Raw genomic sequence first — 15,325 nt, 5'->3', positions numbered from 1 at the left:
ATGAAATATTGCTGGCGTTCAACAGGTAAAATGGACAACCGCGCAAGTGCGCGTCGGCCAAGACTGGGATCTTAATGATATATTTGTATCCAAAAATGAAAAGCCGGCAGCGCGCGTCAAGGTTCGCTGTGGAGCTGCTCCTCTCACTCCCGGCTCGCGTCTCTTTCTCCGCACCTCTGGCGATATCTCCGCGCGCTCAGTATCATTTGGGACGCCCCACCATCCGGTCACAGGCTGCGCTTATAAGTTGCTCGATTTGTTAGGCGTCGTGGCTTAAGGACAAGATCTTTTTTACTAGTTTATCAAAACAATTCCTAGTCTACATCTCCGTTTCGCGGACGTTCATTCTCACTCAACCTTTGGTGACAGTTTCGCTACTGGGCTTTTTAACAGCCCCTTTGGAATTTGGTGTTGGCTTTGAAGTTCTTTTGACCGGTGAGTTCTTTCCGAATTGATGTATTATTTGGCATGTGTCCTCTCTCGATTTTATTCCTTGGGGTTTTTTTTAAGTTGAATTCCGATCATCAGGTGTTTCTGTTCATCCTTTACTCTTTCGATTTAAAATTTTAGTGGCTTAAACTCACGCGCGATTAAATAAAATGAACGTTTTTGATTGTATTTAGCTTTTGAACCATTTAAATAGTTTATCGGTAACAGTAATTAATTCGCTTCTCTAGAAACACAAATACTTTCGTACTTTTTTGGTTATTTTTATTCCGCAGATAAGTTAGTTTTTTTATCAGTTAAGTTAGTTTTATTCCCCAGATAAGTTAGTTTTTTATCAGTTAAGTTAGTTTTATTCCCCAGTTTAAAGCTAGTTTTATTCTCCAGTTAAGTTAGTTTTATTTCCAAGTTAAGTTAGTTTTATTCCCCAGTTTTAAGCTAGTTTTATTCCCCATGGGGTTTTCTAAAGGAAATTTAAATGTAAATTTTTAAAGAATTCCTTTAGATTATCCTAAAGAATATTTCGGAATATTGGCCCCTTTTTCTTAAGAAAAATATTGGGTTTTCCTATAGAATTTTATAAAGATTTTCTCTAGAAATACCCTTACATTTTTCGACAGAATATCTTTAGAAATATTAGTGTACACATATTCTGGAATATGAAGAAACGACCAAGGACGTCATATTTAATATTTAGTTTAAATTAACGTGTTAATAAGTGTTTGGAAGTCAAACTCGAAAATAAACTCTTTCTTTGCGACATAAATTGTGTTCTAGAAGGAAATTAACTAGAAAAGCTGCGCAACGTTCAGAAATCTTTCACCGTTTTTTGTTTACCTAACTTGTAAAACAATGCAATCAATTCGCATTTTTAGACAATTTCTATCAAATATTCGCAATTGTGTGCAGCAAATATGACCGAAAAACGTATCGATTGGCGAACAGTATAACTAGATAATAGACTAACTAAATTTAGAAATATATTAAAAATAACACAAAATCGTAATTCAGGTGAATTATGAAATACCTTATTTTTTTCTACCAAAAGAAAAAATTAACGCCCTAAAAATATTTTCTAAAGATTTTTCTCAAGTTATCTATAGAAATATTTTACTAAACGTGTAGTAAGAAGTGCCTTTAAAAAATTCTATAGAAATTCTCTAGAATTTTTCACTAGACTTAGAAAACTTTACAACCCCTTAAAGCACTTTATAATGTTCTATAGAAAAACATAGAAAGTTTTCATAAGGGCAGTTAAATTAGTTTTATTCAACAGTTAAGTTAGTTTTATCCCACAGTTAAGATATTTTTATTTCCAAGTTTTAAGAGGGTTTTTTCCCTAGTTAAGATAGTTTTAAGCTAGATTTATTTCCTAGTTAAGTTAGTTTTATTCCCCAGTTAAGTTAGTTTTATTTCCAAGTTAAGTTAGTGTTATTCCCTAGTTAAGTTAGTTTTATTCCCCAGTTAAGTTAGTTTTATTTCCCAGTTAAATTAGTTTTATTCCCTAGTTTTAAGCTAGTTTTATTCTCGGCTTAAGTTTGATTTATTCTCGGCTTAAGTTTGATTTATTCCCCAATAAAGTTAGATTTATTCCTCAGTTATGTTAGATTTATTCCCCAGTTAAGATAGTTATATTGGTTAGTTAAGTTAGTTTTATTTTCGGGTTAAGTTTGTTTTATTTCTCAGTTAAGTTAGTTTTATTTCTCAGTTAAATTAGTTTTATTTCTCAGTTAAGTTAGTTTTATTCCCCATTTAAATTAGTTTTATTTCCCAGTAAAGTTAGTTTTACTCCCCAGTTAAATTAGTTTAGTTCCCAAAATAGCACAAGATTTAGCTCCAATTTATTTAGCTACCCAGATAAACGCCGACAATTTAATACAACGTTCAAAGTTCTTGTTAAAATTACTTTTTTTTATAAAGGGTTATTTTAGAACGTATAAATTTTCCTTTATTTGCATACTAAAACGATTTATGGAGTTAGAAATATTGTAACCGCGAGGCATTGGTTGGATTGTTGGTTCATAAGCTTAAGGTTTCGTACTGTGAATTTTTTCCCGAGAGATGAGTCAGTTTCCAGTGTCTCGTTTCGCGACTAAACTTTGGTTCAGGAATGGTATTTTTTCATTGTAAAAATGGGAAAACAGAAACCTCTGTTATTTTGATCCGAGTAAGCCTTGTCCTTCGAATTTTCAGGAATATCTGGTTACAAATTTTGTTTTCGATAAAAGATATTGTCTGGGCGTCGCGACTGAACTTGGTACGATTTCCTGACGCGGAGGACGTTAGTCGATGGTCACGGAGAAGTACATTTTTGGAGCGATGGATCCCAGCGAGTTTCAGTCAGTCAATGTCTCCGGTAGTGTCTTGGATGGCTCGATGGAATTGGACGAGTCCAGCATGGAAGCCCTGAGCCGCGAGTACCAGGTGTTTCTGGTCATCCTCTACTCCTTGACCGCTCTCGTCTCGCTATTGGGCAACGTCACGGTCATCGTGGTCCTGATAGTGGGCAAGAGGTCGTCCCGAGAGTTGAGGGTCTTCTTGGTCAACTTGGCCATTTCCGACGTGACCATGTCGATCTTCTCCATTCCCTTCACCTATCTGGACTTCATGCTCGGACGCTGGATTTTCGAGCCGGCCTTCTGTCCCGTAGTCCTCTTCATGCAGTACTGTTCCGTCATGGTCAGTGTCTACACCTTGACCGTTGTTGGTATTGACCGGTGAGTGAACCTTTCTATTCAATTATTAGTTTATTTAAGCCGAAACTACTGAGGTCCGTTCGAGGGGCTGATCACTCCGCGTAATCGGTGTACAGAGCCGTACCTTTGACTGTACTAATGGGATTACGCGTAACCTTTCAAGTCCCTGCCTTTGGCAGTGCTAATCTAAGTGTAATCCGGTGTACAGACTTTCTAAGAGTGGTTAGCCCCTCGGGTCCGTTTAAAATAGTGTTGTAAATTGGAAAATTTTCCGCGGAAAATGACCGAGGCCTTTTTTCCGGAAAATTTTCCGTATTTTTCCGAATAAAATAAAAAAAGTTTTAATTCCATGATTAGTCTAATATATTGTTTGCAAATTTAAATAAAACGGAATTTTCACCTAATTTTTTCGAATCTAAAAGTAAAACTAAACCTCTAGACTAGTTTAAACTGATTAACAAAGTAACACTATTAATATTTTGTAGTATGTTTACTGATATTAGACATTTTATATCGATAAAAAGTTAAATACATGAAATACCCTTAAAAAGTAATTTATGTTTCAATTTTTTATTTTTCTGGAAAATTAACAACCCAAACGTTTCTGATAGACCTATATTAATTTAGTACATGGTGGCCATTTAAATAATAACGTGTTTTTGTAAGCGGGAAGGTTTCCCGGAGTCACTAGACGGAAGGGGTGGAGCTACCTGAAATTCGGCCTGAATTTTTCAAACGATTCTGTGTCTCTTTAATTGCTTTTCTAAATAGACGATTTTTATACCATTTCGATATTTTCTATTCCATCGACTTCAAAACAATGAGGTGGAAGTTATTTGCTAACCCAAACATATTTTCGTACTATCCGATTCCCAATTTCACTCTATTTACTCTAAGCCGTAAACAATCGGCCTAAAAGCTTTCCTCCTGAACGAATATCATCGAGTACTCGCCCTATTTTGAGGTCGAGTACTCGAACTCGACCTCGAATAATTAATTGGATAATACTCGTCGATTACAGAGTACCTAAAAATTGTATATTCGGGTACCCAATTGCTCGAATAAGCTGCTCTCTAAACTCGTCGAGTATTTGGTTTTTTCTATCCTCGTTGCTTCAAAGAGGGGTTTTTACAACTTTAAGGGGGAAGAATACATTAAAAGCCTCTTTTTCGTTCAAGCTGAACGTTTCTGTTTTAACAATTACATAATTGAATTATATTTTTCTTATTAGGCTGAACCTTCCTCTAGTGCTTAAAATAATTTTGATAATTCTAATATTAATAGTTAACTAAAGGATAGTTTGGGTGCTTGCCCAACTTGTTTAGCTCCGGAGGTCCAAATTAAAACGTAATAACTTAATTATTTTAAAATTTTAAAAATTACTTTAAGCACTAAACAAGAGGCTGTTCTACACTTAAATATTAATTTTATAAGTTAAAATACAAAATTATAAGAGTTCAGCTTGAAATAGCGCGAAAGTAGACAATGTCCACTGTAGTCTTTCCCCTTAAGGGGACAATACACGGTACCTACAAAGTTGTAGAAACTGTGGTTCATTTAAATTAAAGGAATATTTTTCAGAATTGAAAGTTACTTTATACTCCTTTTAAATTTAATTTCATAATTTCTTGAATATAACCAGCCCTTAACCAAGTACTCGATAACCCGACTCGTTAAATTATTACTCGGAAGTTTTTTTTTAGGTTACACGACTCGAATAAGAGACAGTTTCCCCTTAAAGGGAGTATAACCTTTATCGGAATATAGGGCTAAAAGTTTTCCATTCCTTCCAGGCGCCTAAGATAAAAACTATATGTGTCCTTTCGGGATGATATATAAGAATTTTTACCACGAATTTTCTAAATTTAATAGATAGTTAGGGAAAACTACAAAAAGAAAATATATTTCAAAATATAGCACGTTTATGACTTAACTATTTACGTAATCATTGAGATATAGTTAATTCACTATTTACGATGCTTTTGTTGAAAAATATAACGGGTAAGACAGGGTCGTTTTAACCTTTCCGTAGGCCTTAGGCAAAAATCTCTCATTTACCGACTTTTCGGACCTTCGTAGGACCGGGGTAGGTACATTTGTTGGAATTTCATTCGTCCGAACCACCGAAATAAAAAATGTTTCAATTGTTCGATAGCAAAACTTAGAGTCCATGGTAGCATCACTTATCCGAATTCTGTCTTTAAATTAGTATTTCTTATTGCTGTTTGAATGTTGTGGATATTTTAGGTTAGGTTAGGTTAGGTTCACGTTAATGTTACTATTTTCTTATATTAACCATATTAAAAAAAAAACAATTCCTAATGTTCGAAAAAACGGACAAACAATTATTCGAACAAATGAAATTCGCCAGTAAAGTTAAACTAAATTGAACGACTAAATCACCAACAAAAGTTGTGAGAAATTTTTCCGGCAAATGAAATACGTTTTCGGACATACGATCCTGTTTTCCGACATTCGGACAAATGATCATTCGGACATTTGTACCACCGTTCGGACGAATGAAATTCGAACAAATGTACTCAAATCGTAGGCCCTATTATATGGAATCGTAGGCCCTAATGTCTCCTAAAAGTTTCGTAGGCCCTAGGCACTTTGCCTAGTCTGCCTTATGGATAAGGTATTTAGAATCCCACTCTCTCTTTTTACCCGGCTTTATTAAACCAAACCCGAATTATACGGTAGAACAGAATTGGAGTAAAATGACGTCAAAAGGCTACAATAGTTACCCAACCTCGAAATTCCAGTACCGGAGAACAGTATCATCCTTATAGGAGTAATAGGAAAGAAACGAGTATATTTGCACAAACTGATAAAATTCGTTGCTGCTCAAATTTAGCTGCCTAATGAGCCAAATTAACCCTTTTAAACGAATTATTCAGCAGAGCACTATTACAATCTGAAGTCGAAAATCTTCATCGCTCTATCTGCAGCGTACGAAGAGAATAATTTACATACAGGGATGGAAATTAATCTTCTTAAATTATATATTTAAATTTAAAGGCGAGTCTGTAAAACCTCTTTACGCTATAAATTTAATTTAACGCGTAACAAGGGACAAAAGATATTTAGTATCTTTATAGAATCACGTAAAATATAGTCTTGCCTCGGAGCGTGTCCAAGAAAAAACGCAGTCACATTTTTCATAAATAAAAAAAAGGTTAATCTTGACTTTAACGAGTTTCTGGCTTCCTTTCTGTGGAGAGGGCAATTTCACGTTTAAATTAGAAGAGCTTAATCAAAAAGATTTCAGTGTGTAGTAGGACCCACGTCATTGTTTTTTTTTTTTAATTCGGTGGATGGCATTTCCATTTGGCCCCCCCAAATATATTAAGCGTAGTTATTTTTTCAATTTGTTGCGCTAGCTTTTTGCCGAGTCACTTTTGGCTAATGAATATGGATGCCTTTTTGCCGTGTTCTTTTACTTCCGTTGATTATCGGCGCTTGTATTAAAATATAAACTTCGTTGCCATGGTGATTACGACGAAGATTTCGTTCGCATTTTTATACTAAAGCCTAGTTCCCACTTGACGAAATATTTCGACGAATTAATTTTTCGCGTAGTGAAAAAAAGCGAGATTTTTTTTTAATCGCTAGGGGGTAGGTTCTCATTTGGCGCGAATATTTAAAAACGCTAAGCCTAATATCGGTAGAATTTCAATAAAATAAATTTAATTTTACTTAATATCTTTAATTAATAAATTATATTAAAATAAATTTTTCTCCAAAAATTAAGGACGTTTTTGGATTAGAGATATATTTATAAAAAAAACAGGGCTGTTTCAAAAACCTTATTCAAGAAATGAGGAATTGTGACCGATAATGTTTTTTTCAAGTGAGTAACTCGAACGGTATGTTCCCATTTAACCCAATTTTACCTTCTCCCAAAGTTATCAGTTCTCCCAAAAACATGGTGTCCCATTGGTCCCAATTCCATTTCTCCGAACCGGAGTTCATTTAACCCAAAAATATGTATTCCCATTTTTCCCAACGATCAAGTTTCCCAAAAATATGGATTCCCCTTTCTCCCAATCATTATTTGGAATCGGTAAACAAAGTAAAGTTTACCGTTTTGTGAATATGTGAATTGACTTGGCGTTAGGTTAGGTTAGGTTAGGTTAGGCTAGGTTAGGTTAGGTTAGGTTAGGTTAGGTTGGATTAGGTTAGGATCCAAAACCCCAGAAGAATTCCTCAAAGCGATAAAATGGGGATTCGATGTAAAATGAAATGGGCAAAATTTGATGTACTTGCATATTAAAATAAAACTTAGATTCGTGTTTATACCAAGTGTAATTTTGGGACAAATGGGATTTGGGATAACTATTTTGGGACAAATGGGATTGGGACAAATAGGATTGGGAGAAATGGGATTGGGAGAAATGGGATTGGGAGAAATGGGATTGGGAGAAATGGGATTGGGAGAAATGGGATTGGGAGAAATGGGATTGGGAGAAATGGGAATTGGGAGAAATGGGAATTGGGAGAAATGGGAATTGGGAGAAATGGGAATTGGGAGAAATGGGAATTGGGAGAAATGGGAATTGGGAGAAATGGGAATTGGGAGAAATGGGAATTGGGAGAAATGGGAATTGGGAGAAATGGGAATTGGGAGAAATGGGAATTGGGAGAAATGGGAATTGGGAGAAATGGGATTGGGAGAAATGGGATTGGGAGAAATGGGAATTGGGAGAAATGGGAATTGGGAGAAATGGGAATTGGGAGAAATGGGATTGGGAGAAATGGGATTGGGAGAAATTGGAATTGGGAGAACTATTTTGGGCGAAATGGGGGTAAACCATTTGAAATAAACAATGTTTGACGGATTAAGAAATTAAAATTTTATTTGCTTTGTAAGTACTTTCGAATGCGTCCATAACAATACGATGAATTACTAAATCTAGTGAGACATAGGATTGAGACGAGGGGTCGGACACTTGGCATTATTTTGTACGGGATTTCGGGATTTCGTAGAGATTTTGGCGATTTTATCATTACATTTTGAAGTGATTTTGGGATTTCAATGTTAATTTACCATAGCGAGAGTTAAAAGATTTTGCGATTTTAGACAAAGTGTACGGGATTTTGGTAAATGTCCGACCCCTCGGATTGAGAAGAAAAATACCAGATTTCGAAAAGCTTTTTCTGCAAACGATGCGGCTCTTACGTTTCGGGATGTTATTTCGCTGAAACGTGCGCGTTAATTTACCGCGCGGAACCTGCTTTTTTCGCAAAGTGGGAACTAGGCTTAAGAGTTTCGCCGAATTTCTCCGTGTCTTTATTAATTTTTAATATAATTACAGTTATTCTCGCTTTCAAGTTTTAGGAATTAGCTTACATTTTAATTAACACTGGGACCTTCTCGGCTAATGCGGTGGTGTTAAAATTAGTACTTCTGAGAAGTTGCCGTGTATTTTGGTAATGGGATTAAGCGCGTCAAGGTCGAAAGGTCGAATGTTTTTTAATTAAATGCACGCCGATGGGACAAATAAGAGCGTTGGTAGTTGACAAAAAAGTGTAGTAAAGATAAATTTTACCAGGGGACACTTTCCAAAATTTTAAATTTTAAATTGACGAGGTAAATATAAACAATGTTTAATAAAAAAACAAATTATCTTGTACTAGAAAAGTTAAATAATAGTTTAATTTATAATAAATACTAGCTTCGCCCGGGGTCTTAGTTTTAATGAATTAGATCTGATTTGTACGTAAGAAAGGTAAACGCTGTAGCAAAAACGCAACACGCTTAGCAAAAACGATAGCAGAAACGCAACACGCTTAGCAAAAACGGTAGCAAAAAACGCAACACGCTTAGCAAAAACGGTAGCAAAAAACGCAACACGCTTAGCAAAAACGGTAGCAGAAACGCAACACGCTTAGCAAAAACGGTAGCAGAAACACAACACTCTTAGCAAAAACTGTAGCAAAAAACGCAACACGCTTAGCAAAAACGGTAGCAGAAACGCTACACGCTTAGCAAAAACGGTAGCAAAAAACGCAACACGCTTAGCAAAAACGGTAGCAGAAACGCAACACGCTTAGCAAAAACGGTAGCAAAAAACGCAACACGCTTAGCAAAAACGGTAGCAAAAAACGCAACACGCTTAGCAAAAACGGTAGCAAAAACGCAACACGCTTAGCAAAAACGGTAGCAAAAACGCAACACGCTTAGCAAAAACGGTAGCAAAAAACGCAACAACGTTAGCAAAAACGGTAGCAGAAACGCAACACGCTTAGCAAAAACGGTAACAAAAACGCAACACGCTTAGCAAAAACGGTAACAAAAAACGCAACACGCTTAGCAAAAACGGTAGCAGAAACGCAACACGCTTAGCAAAAACGGTAGCAAAAAACGCAACACGCTTAGCAAAAACGGTAGCAAAAACGCAACACGCTTAGCAAAAACGGTAGCAGAAACGCTACACGCTTAGCAAAAACGGTAGCAAAAAACGCAACACGCTTAGCAAAAACGGTAGCAAAAAACGCAACACGCTTAGCAAAAACGGTAGCAGAAACGCAACACGCTTAGCAAAAACGGTAGCAGAAACGCAACACGCTTAGCAAAAACGGTAACAAAAACGCAACACGCTTAGCAAAAACGGTAACAAAAAACGCAACACGCTTAGCAAAAACGGTAGCAGAAACGCAACACGCTTAGCAAAAACGGTAGCAAAAAACGCAACACGCTTAGCAAAAACGGTAGCAGAAACGCAACACGCTTAGCAAAAACGGTAGCAAAAAACGCAACACGCTTAGCAAAAACGGTAGCAAAAAACGCAACACGCTTAGCAAAGACGGTAGCAAAAAACGCAACACGCTTAGCAAAAACGCAACACGCTTAGCAAAAACGCAACACGCTTAGCAAAAACGGTAGCAGAAACGCAACACGCTTAGCAAAAACGGTAGCAAAAAACGCAACACGCTTAGCAAAAACGGTAGCAGAAACGCAACACGCTTAGCAAAAACGGTAGCAAAAAACGCAACACGCTTAGCAAAAACGGTAGCAGAAACGCAACACGCTTAGCAAAAACGGTAGCAAAAAACGCAACACGCTTAGCAAAAACGGTAGCAAAAAACGCAACACGCTTAGCAAAAACGGTAGCAGAAACGCAACACGCTTAGCAAAAACGGTAGCAAAAAACGCAACACGCTTAGCAAAAACGGTAGCAGAAACGCAACACGCTTAGCAAAAACGGTAGCAAAAAACGCAACACGCTTAGCAAAAACGGTAGCAAAAAACGCAACACGCTTAGCAAAAACGGTAGCAAAAAACGCAACACGCTTAGCAAAAACGGTAGCAGAAACGCAACACGCTTAGCAAAAACGGTAGCAAAAAACGCAACACGCTTAGCAAAAACGGTAGCAGAAACGCAACACGCTTAGCAAAAACGGTAGCAAAAAACGCAACACGCTTAGCAAAAACGGTAGCAAAAAACGCAACACGCTTAGCAAAAACGGTAGCAAAAAACGCAACACGCTTAGCAAAAACGGTAGCAGAAACGCAACACGCTTAGCAAAAACGGTAGCAGAAACGCAACACGCTTAGCAAAAACGGTAGCAAAAAACGCAACACGCTTAGCAAAAACGGTAGCAGAAACGCAACACGCTTAGCAAAAACGGTTGCAAAAATCGCAACACGCTTAGCAAAAACGGTAGCAAAAAACGCAACACGCTTAGCAAAGACGGTAGCAAAAAACGCAACACGCTTAGCAAAAACGGTAGCAAAAAACGCAACACGCTTAGCAAAAACGGTAGCAAAAAACGCAACACGCTTAGCAAAAACGGTAGCAGAAACGCAACACGCTTAGCAAAAACGGTAGCAAAAAACGCAACACGCTTAGCAAAAACGGTAGCAGAAACGCAACACACTTAGCAAAAACGGTAGCAAAAAACGCAACACGCTTAGCAAAAACGGTAGCAGAAACGCAACACGCTTAGCAAAAACGGTAGCAAAAAACGCAACACGCTTAGCAAAAACGGTAGCAAAAAACGCAACACGCTTAGCAAAAACGGTAGCAGAAACGCAACACGCTTAGCAAAAACGGTAGCAAAAAACGCAACACGCTTAGCAAAAACGGTAGCAGAAACGCAACACGCTTAGCAAAAACGGTAGCAAAAAACGCAACACGCTTAGCAAAAACGGTAGCAAAAAACGCAACACGCTTAGCAAAAACGGTAGCAGAAACGCAACACGCTTAGCAAAAACGGTAGCAGAAACGCAACACGCTTAGCAAAAACGGTAGCGAAAAACGCAACACGCTTAGCAAAAACGGTAGCAGAAACGCAACACGCTTAGCAAAAACGGTAGCAAAAAACGCAACACGCTTAGCAAAAACGGTAGCAGAAACGCAACACGCTTAGCAAAAACGGTAGCAAAAAACGCAACACGCTTAGCAAAAACGGTAGCAAAAAACGCAACACGCTTAGCAAAAACGGTAGCAGAAACGCAACACGCTTAGCAAAAACGGTAGCAAAAAACGCAACACGCTTAGCAAAAACGGTAGCAGAAACGCAACACGCTTAGCAAAAACGGTTGCAAAAATCGCAACACGCTTAGCAAAAACGGTAGCAAAAAACGCAACACGCTTAGCAAAAATGTAACACGCGTAGCAAAAAGTCCTGAACAACTTAAAAATCCCAACAAAACCTCCCCTTCTACGAAATCCCTTTCTTTCACACTAACTCCCCTTCCACGAATTTCACACTCACCCGTTAAAAAAGTTTAAAGGTCGGGACGGGCGCCAGGAACTCAAGAGATGAGATAAGGGAAGCAAAGTACCAAGTCGAGTGAAATAAAGTTGAATTATCAGTAAAATTGAATTAGATTAATAACCATGTCATGTATTTGGTTGGAAATCAGGCCCAGAACATTGAGTTAAAATTTCAAAGCTCTAGAGCTAACCGTTCTCGAGTTTTTGGAACATGACATTTACAAATAATTAAATAAATAAATAAAAGGACAAACTTTAGGACTTATGGTTATAGATTTCTTGTTTATCAAATTGTACTTGAAATATTGTAAAAACTTATCAAAGTCAAAAAATAATCAAATCTGGGTCGTTTTTGTGATCTCCTCTGAAATTTTAAATAATTTTTAAATATGACTAAAACAAAACTAATTCCAGTAAAAATATTAAAGGCCTAGTATTTCTTCTGCCTGTTTTCCTTTAAGTTTACTTCCCGCCACGCAAATATCCTGGTGGTGGGCCAACCGCAGCACACGTTGGCCTACCACCAGGATATTTGCGCGACGGGAAGTAAACTTAAAGGAAAACAGGCAGAAGAAATACTAGGCCTTTAAGATTCGGGCCAAAAATGCTCTGTTTAAAATACATTTTGTTAATTTTTGTCAAAAAATTAAGTTAAACGTGAAATTTTATAATTTATATAAACTACCTCCAAAGCATTCACCCAAAACGTCTAAGAACAGTAAAGCGTTAAGTATTCAATAACGAAAGAAATCCTGCTAGACATAATCCCGCAGGAATTCTGACGAACTTGCCATATACTCTTGATATCCGGTTCTTTTTCTAATATTGTTTCCCCAATTCTGGCTCTGATCGGCAGATCCTTCATATCCGAAGAGAAAGCGGGATATTTGACAACTTGAGACGCTGAGAAATGGTCCGTGCTAAAAATAACGGTCCCATCTGATCCATCCATCCATTCATTCGGCCGGCCAAGAAGCGCTACGTATCCCATTTAATTGATGTTGACGCCGAGCGTCGAGTGCTAGCACTACCCGCCGCGATAATCCGCGATGCTATTTGACTCAAATGAATCCCCCGCTACGAAATTTTCCATCATTATGAGTCCTGGAGCCGGACTAGCTCCGTTATATCTTCTTGGACTATAACCATCCCTAGCATTGGCTTATTGCCGGGATCGGATTAAGTCTATATTTGGAAAATGGGGATGAGTAGACGCGAACGATGAAGGGGTGCTAATGGCATCGTCGCCCCAAATTAATAATTTAATCTGATTAGGTTTTCCCCTCAGGCCTTGTAATAAGGTTCCGTATGATCATCAGTTTAGACTTAATTGGAATATTATTCGAGAAGACTGTGTTGATACGATATTGTTACCCGTGTATCTTTGCTATTAAAATAGCTGTGACTATTAAATCGCTAACAGCCCTCGCCTTGCTATATCGGCTTTTCGCAAACAAGTGTATTAAAAGTCCCATCCTTAACAGATTATGTTGATTTTGAAAATTTATATTTCAGTAAACATTTCTATTCATTTTTCATGAATGAGTGATTATTTAATGAAATTGGTGGTTTATACTTCGCTTAGCTGACCATATTATATTTAAAGGAGTAGTTGTTGCCCTGACTTGGAAATTTTACATTTATGATAATTTTTGGATTTACGGTAAAACTATACGAAGAGAGTCAGTATAATTTATATTAAATTAAAATTAGACTTAAAATCATATTATGTGTAACGTGAATTTTAATTTTAATATTTCAATGGGAAAATTTAATTTTGAGAAGTACGAGAAAATTATGAAATTAGAGGATATACTTTTGATAAATTATATATTGTTAATTTTATAAGTTCATTTTCTACTGGTATCCAGTCATCTGAAATATTAAGTTAATAGTGAAATTACATGAAATTTTAAAAACCGGTAGAAATGTCAGGAAAATGTAATTTAATTTTAAAATATTTTTATTAAAATATATTTTACAAATCACTTAATTTTGGATTAAAAAGGTTAGGGAAAATCTTTGACAATATTGTGGCAATCCTGTGAAGATATATTTCCCTAATTTTTGAAACATAACGACCAGCCTAACCCAGTTTCCCCTGAAGCCTTTTTAATTCGTATTTAAGTTATTTCCTTTGACAGGTCAATTATAATATTGACATTTATACAGAGATTTAGCAAAACGCTCTAGGCGGACCACTTCTATAGCTTTGGAAAGATGAGTTGACGATTGACGAAACATGTTCAAAGTGGCGTGGAAAACTAGACCTCCCAGTTAATAATACTTCACTTGTCTATTAACTATTGACGCATCTCAGTCTAGTATACTTAACTCATTTAGTCTAAAATATCTACTTTCACTGGGAGTAATTAGCTTCGCAATTCGGTTAATTTGCCCTCAATAGCGAATTGGACTCTGAAACGAGGTTCTCAATAAATTATTACGCTCCGAGAATGTGCAATATAAACACGCTCATTTGCGGAGGTATAAAATTTAGTTTCCAAGTCAGCTTTACAAGGTTAATTTGTAACTCGATTCCTACAATAAGGGTATTTATAGAAAACAACCGTTCTAAATTTTATAACCTGAAGAACGAACTTCCATTAGTCGAAGTGTTTTAATATTTAATAAATATCAAAAACAAATATTTCGAGCGAAGTCATTAGAGGTAAGACTTTAACGCGTGTATTTATACTAGATGGCACTAGATAACACTAATTTAAACATTTTGGTGGGAATTAAATAGAAAATGTTTACTGATTTATTACTAAAAATAACATTTAATACTACTTTCGCCTCGCAGGAAGAAGAGCCGGGTTCGATCCCAGCTTGTGGCACTGGGTGAAAACTCGGAACAACTCCATCCGCGTTGAGTGTGCCAGCTATCTCGCCACTGGTCAAAGGGGTTTTCCCTCGTGTTCTTCGGTTTCCCATTTCCATAGGAACTGGTTTAGGCTTGGAGGAGAGAAGTATTCTGGAGTGGAAAAGTCGGGCACCACCTGTGGCTTTGTAAAATTCCCATCATGCCCTTTTTGGTCGGACGTCATCAAGCCAGAATGATGGCAGATAAAGCTGACGTCCGACCAAAAACCGGGGTAGTCTGAGTAATTCTAACAGCAATAGGCGGGAAAGGACGTTCTTATTACCGCTATGGGATTTTCCACTCCAGAATACTTCCCTCCTCCAAGGTTTAGGTTAACGGTAATGGTGAGTGTAGGGAGCTGTTGGCTCGCGTGGCATGAATCTTACGCATTGTAACCCAGCCACCAGAATTAAGTCACTCGATGACTTGGGTATTAGCTTAGCTAAATAAAAGTTAAACTCAGGAAATATTCGCCACACAAAAGTAACAAAAAAAGATTTTTCCAGTTTTTAGATACTTTAAAATTTCTAGGTTTCAGGCTTTTGGCGCCATCTGGTAAGGCTCCGGGTAGTTAAAATAATATCTCAAATGGC

The 15,325-nt window shown here is 37.1% G+C and overlaps 1 protein-coding gene across 2 annotated transcripts in view; it reads left to right on the top strand.

Annotated features, from left to right (window-relative positions):
• Positions 1-225: 225 nt before the first annotated feature.
• The window catches only part of LOC149926526 (RYamide receptor-like), a 77,501-nt gene continuing 62,401 nt past the window's right edge, over positions 226-15,325 (top strand). Inside the window, exons 1-2 of one of the 2 annotated variants that reach the window (XM_090158640.1) lie at positions 226-435; positions 2,673-3,161. In XM_090158640.1, coding sequence (XP_090014766.1) covers positions 2,734-3,161 — 428 coding nt within the window. In that variant the 5' untranslated portion in view covers positions 226-435; positions 2,673-2,733. Of the gene's footprint in view, positions 436-2,637; positions 3,162-15,325 lie in introns of both variants that reach the window. The other variant, XM_090158641.1, reaches the window with a different exon arrangement.

This window comes from Leiobunum rupestre, chromosome 9, assembly GCF_980474605.1.
Source record: "Leiobunum rupestre chromosome 9, qqLeiRupe1.1.hap1, whole genome shotgun sequence".
NCBI classification, from domain to species: domain Eukaryota; kingdom Metazoa; phylum Arthropoda; class Arachnida; order Opiliones; family Sclerosomatidae; genus Leiobunum; species Leiobunum rupestre.
Note: the sequence above shows the minus strand (reverse complement) of the source record. Positions and strands in the feature narration are given on the sequence as shown.